Source organism: Suillus clintonianus, assembly GCF_016758775.1.
Source record: "Suillus clintonianus strain FC179 chromosome Unknown DEU56scaffold_53, whole genome shotgun sequence".
Classification (NCBI taxonomy): domain Eukaryota; kingdom Fungi; phylum Basidiomycota; class Agaricomycetes; order Boletales; family Suillaceae; genus Suillus; species Suillus clintonianus.
Genome location: NW_024539277.1, coordinates 184,905 through 200,514, shown reverse-complemented (window position 1 = coordinate 200,514; position 15,610 = coordinate 184,905). Strand labels below are relative to the sequence as shown.

General features: G+C 48.8%; 6 protein-coding genes across 6 annotated transcripts; 4 read left to right on the top strand and 2 right to left on the bottom strand.

The window, feature by feature from the left end:
* The first annotated feature begins 633 nt into the window (after positions 1 to 633).
* On the top strand, positions 634 to 5,839 carry DEU56DRAFT_451960 (uncharacterized protein). The gene is made up of 21 exons (XM_041346281.1): positions 634 to 936; positions 988 to 1,033; positions 1,089 to 1,177; positions 1,237 to 1,266; positions 1,320 to 1,384; positions 1,442 to 1,701; positions 1,755 to 1,806; positions 1,861 to 2,231; positions 2,278 to 2,589; positions 2,642 to 2,856; positions 2,913 to 3,252; positions 3,304 to 3,362; positions 3,413 to 3,451; positions 3,501 to 3,647; positions 3,703 to 3,837; positions 3,887 to 3,953; positions 4,008 to 4,110; positions 4,159 to 4,481; positions 4,532 to 4,701; positions 4,755 to 5,035; positions 5,086 to 5,839. The coding sequence occupies exons 1-21, from the start codon at positions 865 to 867 to the stop codon at positions 5,723 to 5,725; spliced, it is 3,816 nt and encodes a 1,271-aa protein (XP_041206769.1). The 5' UTR covers positions 634 to 864; the 3' UTR covers positions 5,726 to 5,839.
* On the bottom strand, positions 5,811 to 6,915 carry DEU56DRAFT_451994 (ribosomal protein L5 domain-containing protein). Its single transcript, XM_041346282.1, has 2 exons — positions 5,946 to 6,915; positions 5,811 to 5,888 (listed from the first exon to the last, which is right to left on the bottom strand). Exon 1 carries the CDS (start codon positions 6,835 to 6,837, stop codon positions 5,953 to 5,955), a length of 885 nt encoding a protein of 294 aa, XP_041206768.1. The 5' UTR covers positions 6,838 to 6,915; the 3' UTR covers positions 5,811 to 5,888; positions 5,946 to 5,952.
* A 23-nt stretch (positions 6,916 to 6,938) lies between these two features.
* On the top strand, positions 6,939 to 9,751 carry DEU56DRAFT_813409 (uncharacterized protein). Its single transcript, XM_041353665.1, has 4 exons — positions 6,939 to 7,169; positions 7,254 to 8,791; positions 8,842 to 8,940; positions 8,995 to 9,751. The coding sequence occupies exons 1-4, from the start codon at positions 7,097 to 7,099 to the stop codon at positions 9,352 to 9,354; spliced, it is 2,070 nt and encodes a 689-aa protein (XP_041206767.1). The 5' UTR covers positions 6,939 to 7,096; the 3' UTR covers positions 9,355 to 9,751.
* Positions 9,752 to 9,803: 52 nt separating this feature from the next.
* Positions 9,804 to 12,173, bottom strand: DEU56DRAFT_813402 (IgA peptidase M64-domain-containing protein). The gene is made up of 9 exons (XM_041353664.1): positions 11,640 to 12,173; positions 11,451 to 11,581; positions 11,363 to 11,394; positions 11,194 to 11,315; positions 11,114 to 11,134; positions 11,037 to 11,055; positions 10,442 to 10,978; positions 10,349 to 10,387; positions 9,804 to 10,296 (listed from the first exon to the last, which is right to left on the bottom strand). The coding sequence occupies exons 1-9, from the start codon at positions 12,121 to 12,123 to the stop codon at positions 9,867 to 9,869; spliced, it is 1,815 nt and encodes a 604-aa protein (XP_041206766.1). The 5' UTR covers positions 12,124 to 12,173; the 3' UTR covers positions 9,804 to 9,866.
* A 48-nt stretch (positions 12,174 to 12,221) lies between these two features.
* On the top strand, positions 12,222 to 13,562 carry DEU56DRAFT_451772 (thioredoxin-like protein). Its single transcript, XM_041346280.1, has 5 exons — positions 12,222 to 12,302; positions 12,353 to 12,706; positions 12,761 to 12,963; positions 13,017 to 13,293; positions 13,349 to 13,562. The coding sequence occupies exons 1-4, from the start codon at positions 12,271 to 12,273 to the stop codon at positions 13,238 to 13,240; spliced, it is 813 nt and encodes a 270-aa protein (XP_041206765.1). The 5' UTR covers positions 12,222 to 12,270; the 3' UTR covers positions 13,241 to 13,293; positions 13,349 to 13,562.
* A 267-nt stretch (positions 13,563 to 13,829) lies between these two features.
* DEU56DRAFT_914362 (O-methyltransferase-domain-containing protein) lies at positions 13,830 to 15,610 on the top strand (the record flags this gene model as incomplete). Its single annotated transcript, XM_041357617.1, has 10 exons — positions 13,830 to 14,078; positions 14,127 to 14,307; positions 14,365 to 14,600; positions 14,655 to 14,669; positions 14,723 to 14,783; positions 14,837 to 14,976; positions 15,040 to 15,144; positions 15,197 to 15,293; positions 15,350 to 15,414; positions 15,464 to 15,610. 10 exons carry the CDS (start codon positions 13,830 to 13,832, stop codon positions 15,608 to 15,610), a joined length of 1,296 nt encoding a protein of 431 aa, XP_041206764.1.

Below are 15,610 nucleotides of genomic sequence, written 5' to 3'. Positions count from 1 at the left end.
GAGGGGCCCCGGCTGAGAGCGTCTAGTTTTGGTACCTCCCAACATTGTTACAAGGCCCATGGGCCACCATTGGTCCATGTGGAAAGTTCCGAGAATCAAAATTTCGGATCCGCCATGGATGTATCGAAACGCCTCGATGATCTGCATAATGGACAACCTACCTAGATGATGTATCCTGGTTTTAGGTTACGTGCCCAGGCGATTACAATCACATTCTGTCTCCTCCACGGCGCGTTGAGGCGAGCAGCCGTGCGCAATGTGGCTCGGCAAGTTCTATTGTCCCCCCTGTGCGAACCATCCCTTTCGCAGCGAATTCATCAATCTCCGGCGGATTCTCCGCTACTCAGCCTCGTTTAAGCACGATATTTTCTGCTAAAACAATACTCCAACTATCATAAATCCTATTAGTCTAGTTACTAGTAGCGAACATGCTGACTGGCCTTTAGCCTCAACTTCCGACCAGCGAAATATTGTCAACATTATATAATTTAAATCCTATTGATTCTCTACCTAGTCCGTTACGATAGAGTTGTATTATTTTACTTAGGGGACACCTGTTGAGAGCACCAATTGTACCTAAATGGACCCAGTCACTCAAAAGAGTGACAGTGACATGTGAACGAAGGCTTCCAAATCGGACTGAGTTCTGCTCAGTGGCCTTCAAGGGCTCGTTGGGTATTCCTCGTCAGCGCAGGACGCGACACTCAAACTTAAAGAATCATTTGCGGGCTTTCTTTTTGTTTTCCCGGTTAAAACACTTCAAAGATCATTTAAAGTCATCTGGACTCGGTGGACGCCAGGTCCATCCACCACAGGCCATCCTTCTATACCCGCCTTGATACCGACCATATCCCATCCAAGGCTATGGCAACTCCTTCGTCGACTTCAATCGGTCCCGGAAAGCGCGCAAGCACGTCGAAGCTTCTCAATGACTATGTTTGTTTGCACCGGACAAGCATTGTGGCATTGTGCTGAATATGTTTGCAGCAACTCGGGGACTCTCTTGGAAAGGGCGCGTTTGGTCAAGTATACAGTGAGTAAGAGGAATTCTGCGGAAATGGATTCTATACAAGCGTTGATGCATGCAGGGGCACTTAACTGGGCCACTGGTGAGACCGTGGCCGTGAAGGAGATACAACTCAGCAATATACCAAAGGGAGAGCTTGGGCAGATAATGGTGGGTCCAGGACTACGTTATTCAAGGCTTCGGGTGCATCGTTCAAGACTTCCTTCTAGTCCGAAATTGACTTACTCAAGAATTTGAACGTATGTGGCTCCCGAAACCTACATTCCGATCGTTTACCCGATCCATTCCTTAGCACCCTAATATCGTCAAGTACAAGGGCTTCGTCAAGACCAGGGAGTACTTGTACATTATCCTTGAGTCAGTACTCATCCCATCTCAAATGATGAAATTGAATGAGCTTACTTACCGTGTCAGGTTCTGCGAAAATGGATCATTGCATAATATCTGCAAACGTTTCGGTAAATTTCCAGAGAACCTGGTAGCGGTCTATATCTGTCAAGTCCTAGAGGGGCTTGTATACCTTCACGATCAAGGTGTCATCCATCGCGATATCAAGGGCGCAAATATTTTGACTAACAAGGACGGCTGTGTAAAGCTTGCTGACTTTGGTGTCGCTAGCTCTACTACAACTGGTGCCATTAATGATGATGCTGTTGTAGGCAGTCCCTATTGGAGTGAGTAGTTATGGTATATGTCCTCGCCACGATTTAACAGCATTCTGCACCAGTGGCACCTGAGGTCATTGAACAATCTGGCGCAACTACTGCTTCAGACATCTGGTAAGTACAGTCGAGCTGCTTGCGAATGAATGCAAATACCGATATATTATTCAGGAGCGTTGGTTGTGTAGTTATCGAACTCTTGGAAGGCAAGCCTCCATATCACTTCCTCGACCCCATGCCCGCCCTCTTTCGCATTGTTCAGGATGACTGTCCTCCCATCCCCGATGGCGCATCTCCGATTGTCAAGGATTTTCTACTTCACTGTTTCCAGAAGGACTGTAACCTCCGAATCTCAGCTAAGAAGCTGCTTCGTCATCCTTGGATGGTATCTGCGAGGAAGCAGATGAATGCGGCTGCGGGAAAGGAATCGAGGTCTCCAGAAGGTGGCCCGCAATCATTCACGGCAGGCAAGAGACCCACAAGCAACTATAACTACGACGAGGCTGTCCTCAAGGTACAGGAGTGGAATGAAGCCCTCAAATGTGATTTATCATTGTTCTGATCAATGCCCCGCTCATGCCCCATTAGCCCCTACACGACCTACGAAGAAAAATGGTCGCAACTCCGTATCAGAAGGTCAACCACCATCCCCAACTCGTGGTAGTCGAGATAAGCCTGCGGTGTCGCTCCTTCAGCATTCAGTCCTTGGTCTCCAGGCTTCGACCTCTGGGAACTCTGCTCTCAAAGGACCCAATACTGCCCCAGGAAAGCCATCTGCCCCCGTCGCTCTAGTGGAGAAGATCCGGGAGCCACTAGCTTTTGTCCTTCAGCCTCCAGAGGAGCAGACAGACAACTGGGACGACGACTTCGAGGATGGACCCTCATTCACCAAGTTACAAGGTTTGTGCGAGATTGAAGGATTGTCGTGGTCTTACCTTGTGTTGTTACGTAGCCTCTGCCCTCGAGAAGACGTCCATCGAAGATGACAAACCGGAGGGTGATGATAATGCGCAGACCATCAGACCAAATCGTAGCCCAGCTGGCCCCGGGACAATACCACTTGCAAGGGCACCATCTGCCGATATTGTACCCATCGTCGAAGACTATTCCGATATTGCAACTGAGGAGGACGAGCTCTTGCTTCAAGAGAAAGTGGCAGATTTCAAGGTCAGTGCATTCCTTTTTTTCCTAATTACTGACTGAGAACTCTCACAATGTCAAAGATGAAGAATTCGGTGCGCAGAGGACTCTTCCATCCTGACGATATCAAAGTCCTCGGACTCCTTTCTGGTTCTCCTGGTCCTATGTCTGCACCTCTTCCTAGTCTGTCGAGGAAAGCATCCCGCCCGTCTCTCAGTCCTATATCTGGCATGGGTCTACCACCTACAGGTTCGATACGATCACATTCGCGTTCATCTTCCTTTGTTGGATCTGGTTCAAGTGCTTCTGGCTCATTTGGTCCCGCAGAGGCGAGACGTGCGGCTAGCCATGCTGAATTTGGCAAGTATGCTGAGGACGACGATGAGGACTACGATGACATCTTTGGAAAGCCTGGCGGAACTAGTAAGTAGTTTTAGGTTAATGTATGTATGATTTCAAACTTTAGCTTCGCAGCTCTCGAACAGCCAATGCAAACCTTGCAACTCAACACGAGGTTGTCGAACAAGTCATGGGTAAGGTCTACAGTTTATTTCAAACATCTTGGCGATTGATTTCACTGCAGCTCGGAGACGATTCGGACGAAGATGATCCTTTCGCAGAGGCGAGTTATTGTGTGCCATCCATGATTCTGGCTGACCAAAAATCCTCAGATCGACGAGGGTTTTGCTGAAGATGATCTCGAGACTAATCTCCAACGTGACAAACATGCCCGGTTGTGCAACATGGTCAACCAACTCATCGATGAACTGACACCCTCGGCGCCTGATTTCCAACTGCGTGATGCTTGTGACCAACTGGTCTGTTCAATCTGACTCTATGCTTTTACAGTCTGATGCATTGCCGCATTTTTAGATCAATATCATGACAGAAAACCCTGATATGCTCGTGCAATTGGTGTCTTCACATGGTATGCTGGCAATTTTGGAGGTACTGGAAGGCAAGTGCTCCAGAGATGTCCTCATGAAGCTACTTCACATCATCAACTTGGTAAGTCAGCGAAGTAATTTGCGAGCATTGACCGAACGTTGTTGGCTAGTTGGTCACGAGCGATCTTGGGTTCTTAGAAAGCTTCTGCCTAATCGGAGGGATTCCGGTCATGATGGGTAGGTGTTGTAGCCTCGGAGACATTGATCATGAAGAATTGACTCATTTTGCAGGTTTTACCTCAAAGAAATACCCTTCTGAGTGTCGCGTGGAGGCGTCCAACTTCATTCGATTGCTGTGTCACACATCTATATTGACCTTGCAGATGTTCATCTCGTGCGTGCTTACCTCACTTTTTGTGTGCGCGCCCTCACCCCCTAACAGATGTCGTGGCCTGAAAGTTCTTGTTGACCTCTTGGACGAGGACTACACCGACCAGACTGAGCTCGTCGTCGATGCTCTCAATGGCATAGGAAGCGTGTTCGAATTGCAAACTCCAACGACTAAGAATGACTTCTGTCGTATGTTCATTCGCGAAGGCCTCCTCGATCCCCTTTCCTCCGCTTTGCTCAACGTCATGGGCAATTCCAGTCCCAACGCAGTCGAGATGAAGCACAAGATCATACAGATTCTTCTCGTATTCTCCCAAGTGACGCAAAGTGACATTCACGTACGTAACGCCATGGGGACGCGGAAGATCATCAGACGTGAGATTTTCGTGTCAATCATCAGATTTGATGCACCTAAATGATGGCAGGTCTATTACGCGCATGCGAGCTTCTGGAGATGGAATGCCTCGTTCATATGTTGAAGGCTGTGAAGCACTTGTCCATGAATGCTAATTTGCTCGAGGTGCTTCAAAATGCAAATGTCATCGAGATACTCATCAAGCTGCTGGACGAAGAGAAGGCCGGCCCTCACAGCACGGTAAGCATATGGGATCACGACTTGGACGTCACTCAGATCAAATGGTATTTCAGGAAGTGTCAAATCACATTTTCCAGACCTGTTATAACCTCTGTCGGCTGAACAAGTCACGACAAGAGGAGGCAGCTCAAGCTGGCATTATTCCATGCTTAAAGCGAGTAATCGAGACGAGCTCACCTCTCAAACAGTTCGCGCTGCCCATTCTGTGCGACTTGGCGAGCGCTGGGAAAAGCTGCAGATACCTCCTTTGGCAGCACAATGGTCTTGCGCTTTATTTGAAGCTCCTAGAAGACCCATACTTCCAGGTCAGCGCCTTGGAGGCAATCCTGTCATGGTAACGAGAATTCTGAATTGCACCCTGCCTTACAACTCACGTGAACTCAGGTTGCAAGATGAAACCGCCAAGATTGAAGATGAGCTAATTAGATCCGAGTCTCTTGAGGCGTTGCTCAAGTGCTTCGTATCCGCAAAAGCAAACTCCTTTGAGAACCTCCTCGACCCCCTCCTCAAAATCTGTCGTATCTCCACCGCACTCACCATCGGCCTCGCCAAATCTCAATTCTTCAAGCGCATCATCGACAGACTCAGCCACAGCCGCGCAGTCGTTCGTCTCAACCTCTTACGTATCCTCCGAACCGTTTGCGACGTGCACCCTAACCGGGCGATGTTGGTGGAGCGCTATGGTTTGCACGACATCGTCATGAAGCTTAGCAAGGATGATGGCGCTGTCCTGGTGCGCGAGTTGGCGAGAGAGATCCTCCCGGCGCTAGCACCAGCTCTTAGACCAGCGGGCAACAGGTCCCTGCTCAAGGGGTATGATACTCCGAAAAGCAGTCTCATAGCGCCCAAGAAAGCCAGGCGGACAGCATCGGAAACGTCTGCGGTTATGGGATCAAGCTCGTCAGTGCTGGGTCTTAGCACGGGTCCTCCTCCGACATCGAGGACGGGGATAGAGAGGGCGTTCTCGTCATCCAGACATAGGTTGGGTGATATATCTTGGCAATCTCATGGGGGACAAAGATGATTTATATATTGTTGGGTCAGACAGTGTGCTTTTTATTAATTTATTGTCCGTTCTTTATCGCTGGCTCTGCGTCGTTACCACAGACAGTACTCTCGTTTGCACATACCATATATCTCTCACTAATGACATGCAGAGAACAAACAAATCCGATTAACAATGTAATCTGAACATAAAATGTGAGCAAATTAATAGACGACAGAGCAAGTTAACGAAGACGCACAAGTAATCTACTTGCGAGCAAAGGGTATTTGGAAACCAGAGACCAGTGCCCTTGCACGATTTTGTGCACCGAGGCCCACTGCATTGGTGACAAAGTGTATGTGCATACCGTAAGATTTGGGGTACGAGTCCAAGTTGACCTCGATTTGGGGGAAGTAGCCCATGGCCTCTGGCGGCAAGCCAAACGAAACAACACCAGCCACACCGCTCGGAGACTTCATTGTTGATGATGCGGGGGGCATAACTATGCCCGGGAACTCTCGAATTCTCGGAAGCACAAATTCCGCCAAGGTGCTCATGAAGTCGTACATCTTGGGTCCCTTCAACTCGACCTTTGCACCCACTGGAAGTCCAGGGCGCATCCACCCACCAACATTTTTTTTCCCTTTCACGATCTGCACTCCATCACTCGAAGGACGACCTCCTCCGCCCTCGGTGTCTCCCGACATTGCGCGGAATGCAGCGATGAGACCAAGTAAATTACTCCGGTTGGTGAGTGCTTCCTTGAGCATGGAATGAATGACAATTTTTTCCAAACGGACGATATTCTCTGAAGTAGTCGGAGGAGCCGGCTTCTTGCCTGCCTGGGAACCACCGACGGGAGGGTTATAACGGTTTTTAGTGTATGGGTCGTTGGGGTCGTAAGTGAGACGGATTTGGCGTGGTGATGGTGGAGTGCCAGACTCGTGATTGTAAGTCATGTACATCAAGTTGTCTTGGAGAGTCGTATGGTAGTGGTCCATGAAACGACATGGGTGGGTGTCGCGGACGATGAGATTCCTGACGTGCGGAACTGGAAGACCATTCTCGTCGCGTTTGAGGAATTTGCGAATTTTTGGAGGTTTCCTGAAAGGACGGACTACCTGCGCGACGCGAACTGCTGCTGCACTCATCTAAAATGATTATCTGTGAGAATGGGTTCGGGTGTTTGAAAACTTGAACGAACCGAGCTAGTGCGAGGTCGAAGTAGTAGTATGGAAGCAAGCGGACAAGTATGGAAATAATATTTATTTGTGAATTATTTTTGTTCGGTTAACGCGCGGTGTCAGCCTTGGATCGATTGCAGTCCTCAACGTTGTTAACGACGTCGACGGTCAACTTTATCTTTCTTTCTTTTTCTTCTTCTTCTTTCTTTTAATTGTTCACTTAATAATGGCTCTGACTGCACCAGCGCAGTCCGCTCTCCCAATGTGGGACGATACAATCGTACCAACTCTGCGTAAAAGTACGTATAACATAATAACGTTCTTGTCCAGAAGCTCAGGTATCAGATTCTGACCGAGCCCGTCTTCTCTTCCTTTTTTTCCAGGACTAGAAAGCGAAAGTCGTATCCTTGCTAAACGCCTGTCAGTGGCATCTTTTTCTTCTGCGGACGACACACCAAGGTCGAACGCTCCTTCAATTTCTGGCCACACTCTGCGAGATCTGGCTCCAAATTCACTTTATTCTCCAGAACATAAGAAATTTAGTGCTATACCCAGGCCAAGCTTGCAACAGTCAAGAGGTCCTTCAGAAGCTTCCCGTCCCAGCGCCGCTTCCTCGCACAATCCTCCATATACACGCGCTCGCACAGTCTCTCAACCATACTTGTACGATTCTTCTTCTCAACCTAACGGCTACCCGAACGGACACGCTCTCCCAACCCCAGATTCTTCCTGCCCTACTTCCCCCCGCACCTCTGACGTGAAGCCCACCCGAATACCGATGGTCGCGCGGGGGAGAACCACAAGTACCTCTAGTCACGCCCAGAGTGTCGCGACCCGTACCGAAAGTCGCAATGGCGTCCTTTCCCATCAGACGCCCACTCCCGATACGTCTCCTGATCTCTGGATTGTTGACGAGACTGACCCCTCTTTGTCAAATGCTACTATTCGACATCAGAGATCAAATATCATGAACGAACCTGCTCCATTTAGCGCAAGTTCTATCAGCTCCTCTGTTCTCTCCAAGCAGTCTCACCATGACACTGGCTTCGCCCCTCCGCGGCCTTCCAATGAATCAGAAGAGCGTCCATTTGAACATTGGTACAGAGGAGACGTACATAGAAACGGTGGCGTCGGGGAGTTGCGGGTCGGTAAACGCATGGAGATGTTGCGCATCGCCAACTTCGGACACGACATGAAGTCAAACACGCATCGTTTTGCACCGAGGGACTTCTCTGCCGCTTTGGAGTACAGCCGTAGACGGAAGAGAGCTGATAGCGCTTCTGGCCCAGGGGAAAGAGAGAGTTTGTATTTGGATGAACAGGGAGCAAAGGAAGCGGATATGGTATTGGATGAGAGCCCACCGACGGACATTGATGGTGATCCTGACACTGATACGGATGATATCTATAACGCGTACGCCGGTACAGAGGACGTCACCATTCATCCATTCAGCGCGTCTACGCCTGGTCTAGTCAGATTATCTGCAGAGAATACCCGCAGCGAAGCACACCCCAATATTAACACCGAGATACCACCAACTCGGATACCCGTCGCACGTACAGCCTCGGAACCCCTCAGAGCCAACACATCTATTGAAACAACACGCAGTTCCGAAACTCTGATCCCATCTCCTCCTGATTCTATCGCAAGTTCTCGCCGGCGGTCATTTTCACGATCACAGAGTCAGTCGCCTGATCATCCACCGAGTAACAAACGCCGCACGAAGAGACCAGTGTCGCCGTCCCAGTCTTCAACACCGAAGAAACCCAAGTCGAAGGCAAAAACGCCGTCTTCCGCTGTGCGACGGAAGGACGACAGTCGCGCTTCGATCGCCTCATATCCGACTCCCGAAGGAGATGGTATGGTTGACGCCATACCTACATGGACCCAGCCAGTTCAAAAGTCGGGCACCTGGGACGAGGTGATAAGATAAGAGTAGCTATATTAATTGTTTCGCTGATCGCTTTCCAGGTGGTTCTACCGGTTGTGGCGCGGAAAAAAGGTCTGGATGGTCAATACGAGCAAGCAGATGGCAGCCCTCGTCCCAAACCTCCGGATCCTGTTGCTCCGGTGAGTGTATTCTCCGATCTCGTATCCGACCCATTGCTGATGAACCTGCATAAGGCTCCTGGCACTTTTGGTTACGATTACTCCAAGTATCGTGCGCCTCGGGGAGAGGAGATACCCATGGATGAATTCGGAAATCTACCAAGTCCAATTCAGGAGGAACCAGCACCGATACCTGAAAGTCCACTTCCAACACTACCACCCCTCACTGAAGAACCAGAGCGACCCATCCGTCCCGCCCGACGGAAAGCGGCCGCACGTCCTCCTGATTCTCCCGCACCGTTCTCGCAATACCGGCGCACAGACATTCCGACCATCAATGTTACGCGACCATCCACCGACCTCGAGTCACCACAGCAAGTACCTCACAACGATGAAGACGCAGGCGCTGGGTGCTGCAAGTGTGTTGTTATGTGATTGCGACGATTTCAAAGCATTTGCTCGTTCTCTTCATTGTCCCATGTTTTCACTTTCCTCTTTCTCATCCACACTTGCACATATGTCATCTTCATTCCTCTCTTAGCCACGCCGTTCTGATTTCATTGCATACTGGGTGTTCCTCCGTTTCCCGCATACCTTACCACTCAAGACAACTGGAGTGTCATGACTCTCGTTCACTTTCCGCTTCTTATCCTCCACCCATACTATCGCCCTGTCGCAGAACACATCTGTCCCTCTTCTTATGCCGCTCGTTTACCTTGTGTACTATGGATCCATGGCCGGTATTCACTCTCAAACTATTCTAGTGCTCTAGTACTCCGGGTAGTCAGACTCGTTTATTACATATACATCATCTTTGGTATTCTTGTTGTGCATCGCAAGTCGCAAGTCGCAAGTCCCAGAATTAGTGCAAACAATTGATAAGTGTGACATTGCTTGTGGGACGTTGGGCACGGGGTCAGGTGGTATTTTTGTCATGCATAACAACCTCAAGCGCAAGTCTCAGTAACAGTGAATGATCTACTAGCTGAAAGCAGTCCATCCTTATCTACACGCACTTCCTCCGTCAAGAACTGAACGTCCACACGATACGTCCCAACCTCATCACTCACATCTATATGTGTCATATTAGCAAACTGCGGAAGGACTTTCCCGTCCTTCGACCAGGCGATCCTGTAGCTTTCCTCGCTGGAGACAGGGCTTTCTCTAAACTCAGCAAGTGGAACCAGATCAACCTTGAAGGATCTGTGGTGATCACGTTCGCACGTTATCCTGAATTCCTCGATGAGATCGATACGTTTGAGTAGCGATAGCCAAAGGCCCTCCAAGCACACTTTGCAGAAGTTGGGCTTGGTGACGCTGCGCATGAGGCAATCGTCATTCGTCGGGCGATAAGACGTCTCATTATCTAAACTGAATCTGCGCACCAGTCTATGGCTTAAACTCTTTGGCATGAAAATAAACCACTCACGTCGGGAACATGCCATAGTGATTAAACGTCGCATTGAATCTGTTCTCGGTGTTAGATCTTTAAGATAAACGAGACAGGCGTTCAACAACATACTCAGCTTCTGTCCCATATTCCAGAATCTCTACGCTGCATAACTGCGCGCTTCCTTCGAGAGCGCTGTTCTTCAAGACAAACGAGATTTCATGCGAGCCAGCGCTCAATGACGTGTCCTCAAAAACATCATAGTGCCATCTATCGAATCCGATATCTTTTCTGGGCGCCCAGTGTAAATCGACCCCATCGAATAAAATATCCAAGTCGCGTCGATCTGGGAGGCCAGACAGCGAGAATTTGATCAGATGACGTGCGTAATTTCCTGATGACAAGAAGGAAATCGACCATGGTTGGGTTGTACTCAGCAGAGTCCACGGATATGCTTGCATCGGCATCACGGACCGTTGGGCGCGGAATATGTCATCATCTTCCTGGTGCTCGAGCCAGTGTGTCCACGTCACGGCTGAGAGATTGTGGGCGGCATTGACACCGAAATAAGCATATCCTCCGTCATATTCTTCGCCTACGTCGATGATGGAGTGACCAATCTCGTGTCGAAGGACCAATGCCCCATTTGCTAGGGAGGCAGTGGTTGTCCTTCACACTCTTTGTTAGTATGTTTAAGACGAAAAGTTAACACGGGGTCGCAACATACGTGTATTCTCCGCCAAGTCCTGGACGTAGGAAAGTGGTCAGTGTGAAATAGTGTGTAAAAGATACTGGATATCTTACCACCATATAATGGATCATTGCCTTTCGTAAGGATGTAAAAAAAATAGCTTAATCGTGCATTCCTGATCCGAAACACGCACCAAGGAGAATTGCATAGTTACATTTATTTCCGATAGACGCACAGGCCATTAGAGCAACATCGGAATTATTGGCGTATAAGCCCCTCAACTCCGTGCCATCACGGTATAACCCAAATGGAGTCCTAGGCGGAACGTTTATAAAGTAAATGATCGTGACTATGATAAGTACCTCTTAGCTTTCCCATTGACGCCCACGCCGCTCTAGGAAAACGATGGATCAGCTTAGAGCCTGATACTAAATTTTGGAGAACATTAACCTCTTGACTAGGTGAGAATACTGCCCAAAAGTTCAACAGAGGCCTGACTGTAGCAAACGTCTGATTTGCTGACAAGTCGGTGACTAGACGCATTGCATCATCAAGAAACTTGTCTCTTTCACGAATTGTATCTGTACATCGAGTGAGGACTGAGGATGTGACATGCAGAAAAACCAGATGTAAACGCACACCCGTCGGAGAAGAAAGCAAGATCGATACGGTTGTCTGACTGCCCAGATTGCAAAAGACTGACGACTTCTAACGGCGGGATGGGAACATCTAATAATGTACCATACAATATCCCTTGATCTCCAAATGGCACTTGGGTCTGGAAGCCATTGCGTGCACTTTGTCCAACAGATGATAGGTCATTCAAACACTCGAGCTGTGCGCGAAGCCACAATTCGTTGGTGCTGTGTGATAGAAAGTGAATTATCTCCTTGGCCCCAAGTGATCCAGCAGATGGTACAACATTCTGCTGCCTGATGATGTGCCCTGATGTTGCTGGCGGGAGACTCTTGTGCAGCTGCGCCTCGCCGAAAGACACGATTTCACATGAGCTAGTATTTGGTTCCCGTCGAAGGGTAAGTTGGTATGGTTGGGAGTTCCAGTGTGCACCAGCACCGGCTACGAGGGCAAATGCAACAGTACCAGTGGCCAGTAACGTCTTCATGTTTTCATTGAACTGACCGTGATCAATGAAGTATAGCGTTCAGGATGAATGTCCGATTTATATAGTGCACAGTGCACACAAACCCAAATACAGCAGTCGCGAAATCTGCCATGCATCACCTGCGGAACTCACGCTAGTCTCTCTACCATGGCCGTCAATCCAAACGAAGATACGGAATTGTGAGCTTATATTCTCTACTTCATCTACACTTGCCTATATACGTGCCCAGCAACGATGCCCTCCGCAAGTACGGTATCATTCCTCCCAAAGAAACTACTCCCCCTACTCCTTCACCTCCGAGTTCTCCAAAGCTTCACGATGTACTTGATGATCTCACTCCGGAAGAGCTAAAAGAACTGGGCGAAGAGATCACTGACGATGACCTTGACCGCGATATTGATTCATATCGGAGGCAGCGATTAGCTCAAGAACGACTGCAGCAGAAACGCGCCCGCTTTGGGAGAGTCTATCCTATTGGACGCGATGATTATACCAGGGAGGTCACAGAGGCTAGTAAGATCAACGAAGAGGGTGACGAAGAAGAAAAAGGCACGGGCGTGATCTGCTTCTTATACAAGGACGGGTCAGTTCTCATCTGTTCGTGGCACCTCAGGTATTCATTTGAATAAACCACCAGAATTCTTCGGAGCGACAGAACTTCTGAACATATACACACTCTAGCAAGTCGATATCCACACTCAAAGTTCGTGTCGATTGTGGGCAACAAATGCATTGAAGACCTCCCAGATTCTCGAATTCCCTTATTGATCATATACCGCAAGGGGGAAATACGGAATCAACTTATTGCATGGGGCGCTGATCGCGAAAGACAGCTTGAAGGCAAGCTCAAACAATCTTATGATGGCGTCCGTCACATATTCATTTCTGTCCAGAACTCGAGGCACATCTGATTTTATGTGGTGCCCTAGATCTTCCCCGCGGGCCACTCGGCGAGCGACGAGCGCACGATGGCGACGACTCTATAGAAGAAGACGATGATGATACATCTTTTCACATGCGGTCTGCTGCCACAAGCACGAATGCTCGGGCACCAAAAAATATACGGGCACAAACCAAGAAAGACGACTCAGACTCGGAATTTGAATTTGACATGTAGTCTGGGAATAATCTCTGGCTGATCTGCCTAGCTCCCTAGCCTAGGGCCCGTTGGTAAGAACCTACCATTTTTATAGTATTCAAGAGTTTGTCCTTATGTATGTACCAGATAATTGAGATTAGCAAGGACAGGGTTAACAGTCAGTTAAAGGGGTTTATTTGTCTCTATTTTGAATATGCGTGTCACGGCAACGTTGACCGCAGGGTAACACTGATCAAATGACAGCCTGCAGCGACTTCTTCTCGTCATATGGTGTTCTTAATTTCCACCTGAGAGTATGACCCTGCACTGCTATATCGGTTTGCAGACCCGAGTTCTCCCCGCAACATTAACAGGCTGCCAGGATACTTTACGGCCGTGGCTTCCATATACCGACTCATGTGACGCGTAAACCCGTGGAAACGCGTGGACCAGCGTGTTGTGTTTAATTTCAGAGCTTGTCGGTCCGGGATTCAATTTCATGCGCTCATCCGAGTCGGTCTAAGCACGACGCTTATATTTGCCTGGTTGAGAGCACAAAATCTGAACGACTAACAGCGACGACTAACAGCGGAACCTATTGTTTCCACATAGTAATCACCTGCGAAAGATGACTGCCTTCAATGAGCCGGAGGCCAAGCTTGAAGCTCTTTTAGACATCATCAACTCCTCTGCACGCCAAGCAATCGCAGAATACAAGAAAACAGGACATGGGGTCCCCAGTGCCGACGCAACAACCTTCCACCCCCTCGACCTGACGACGGATACACTTGCCCTCAAAAAGGCGATTAGGCTGCTCGAAGGTGCATACCATCAATTGAGCTCAATACTAGCACCCCCCCAACACACGGTGATGAATGTAAGTGCCGATCGCAAATGATCTCTGTTCAGCGGCTAATTGTCTTAGTTTGTTTTTAATTATAACTGGGCGTGCACAGGCGTTGCCTTGCGTGCGCGTATTGCAGATGTTCTGGACCAACATCCGGAAGGACTTAGCGTAGACAAGCTGGCGGATGCAGTCAATCTCGACAAGATCAAGGTTGCACGTGTCTTACGGGCTTTGGCCCTCATGGGCTGCTTCAAAGAAGGTAATGTGCACGCTGTCGGTTGAGGATTGTCTCTAAAACACGTAGCGCGCTAAACAGTGGAGCGAGACGTCTTCGCAAACAACCGGCTATCTCTTATACTCCAGTCGGCGAACAACACTGGGTGTTATGCGCGACTTCATACCGAGGATATCTCGAAATTCGCTGGAGTTGTATATGAGACTATGATTGACGATGAATTTTCAAGATCGCATGAGGCCGACAAATCGCCACAGGTATTTGCCTTCAGGAAGGAGGGTATTAAGGGTAATTACTTCGAAGTGATGAGGGATGACGTGAGTTTTCGTCATCACACCCCCTTAGCTACCTTGACACAGCACATTTTATAGGAAGAGAGACGCGTTGTGCGTATGGAGTTATCTATCCTCGACTGACGGCTCACAGAATCCTTGATTAGAATTTTCAGAGAGCCATGCTTGGCCAGAGCGATATCCTGGGCGCTTCTACAGTGCTGCACCGTAAGATATCACGAATTTCTAATCATTAATATGACTGAGAGGTAGGCTCCAAGACTACCATTGGGACGATGTATCGTCTGTGGTGGATGTCGGATCTGGCATTGGAGCATTTTCCACTCCCCTGGCGAAAATGTTCCCTCACCTCAGAATAACCAATCAAGATCTCCCAGAAGTTATGGTACAAGCAAAAAATGTGAGTTCAGACATCTGGTACACGTAGGTATGTCAGCGGGCACATTGTTGATATTTGATCAAGGCATGGGAGAAGAGTGCTCCTGAGGCCTTGCTCGACGGCCGCGTGGAGTTTATATCGATTAATTTTCTGGAGGAAGTACCTGTCGTTGGGAAGGATGTCTACTATGTAAGAGCCTAATTTTATTCCCATTCGTCACCAGTTAATTCAATCTATATAGTTGAGGCACGTGATCCACAACTGGCCAGACACCGAGGCAACGACTATCCTCCGTAACATTCGCAAGGCAATGGGGCAAAATAGCCGGGTGCTAATTCGTGAGTCATCTGCAATTCAATGTGCTGCTTACCGCAAAGTCATTATCTTGTACTAGACGATTGCGCGATCTCCCACACATTGCAAACACCCAGTGGCGCAGGAACTAATGGGTTGAGCATCGTGAGTCTTAGAGTGCAGCCTGGCGTATTTCTGAACTCATGATCCCAAGGCCCCTGAACCCATGTTACCGAACTTCGGGGCAGGCAGTCATAGAGCGTACCAAACGGACCTGACTATGTGGTTTGCTCTAAATTCCAAAGAACGCACTTTGGACGAGCTGAAGGTTATTGGGCAAGTTCTTTATAGTATACCTTGA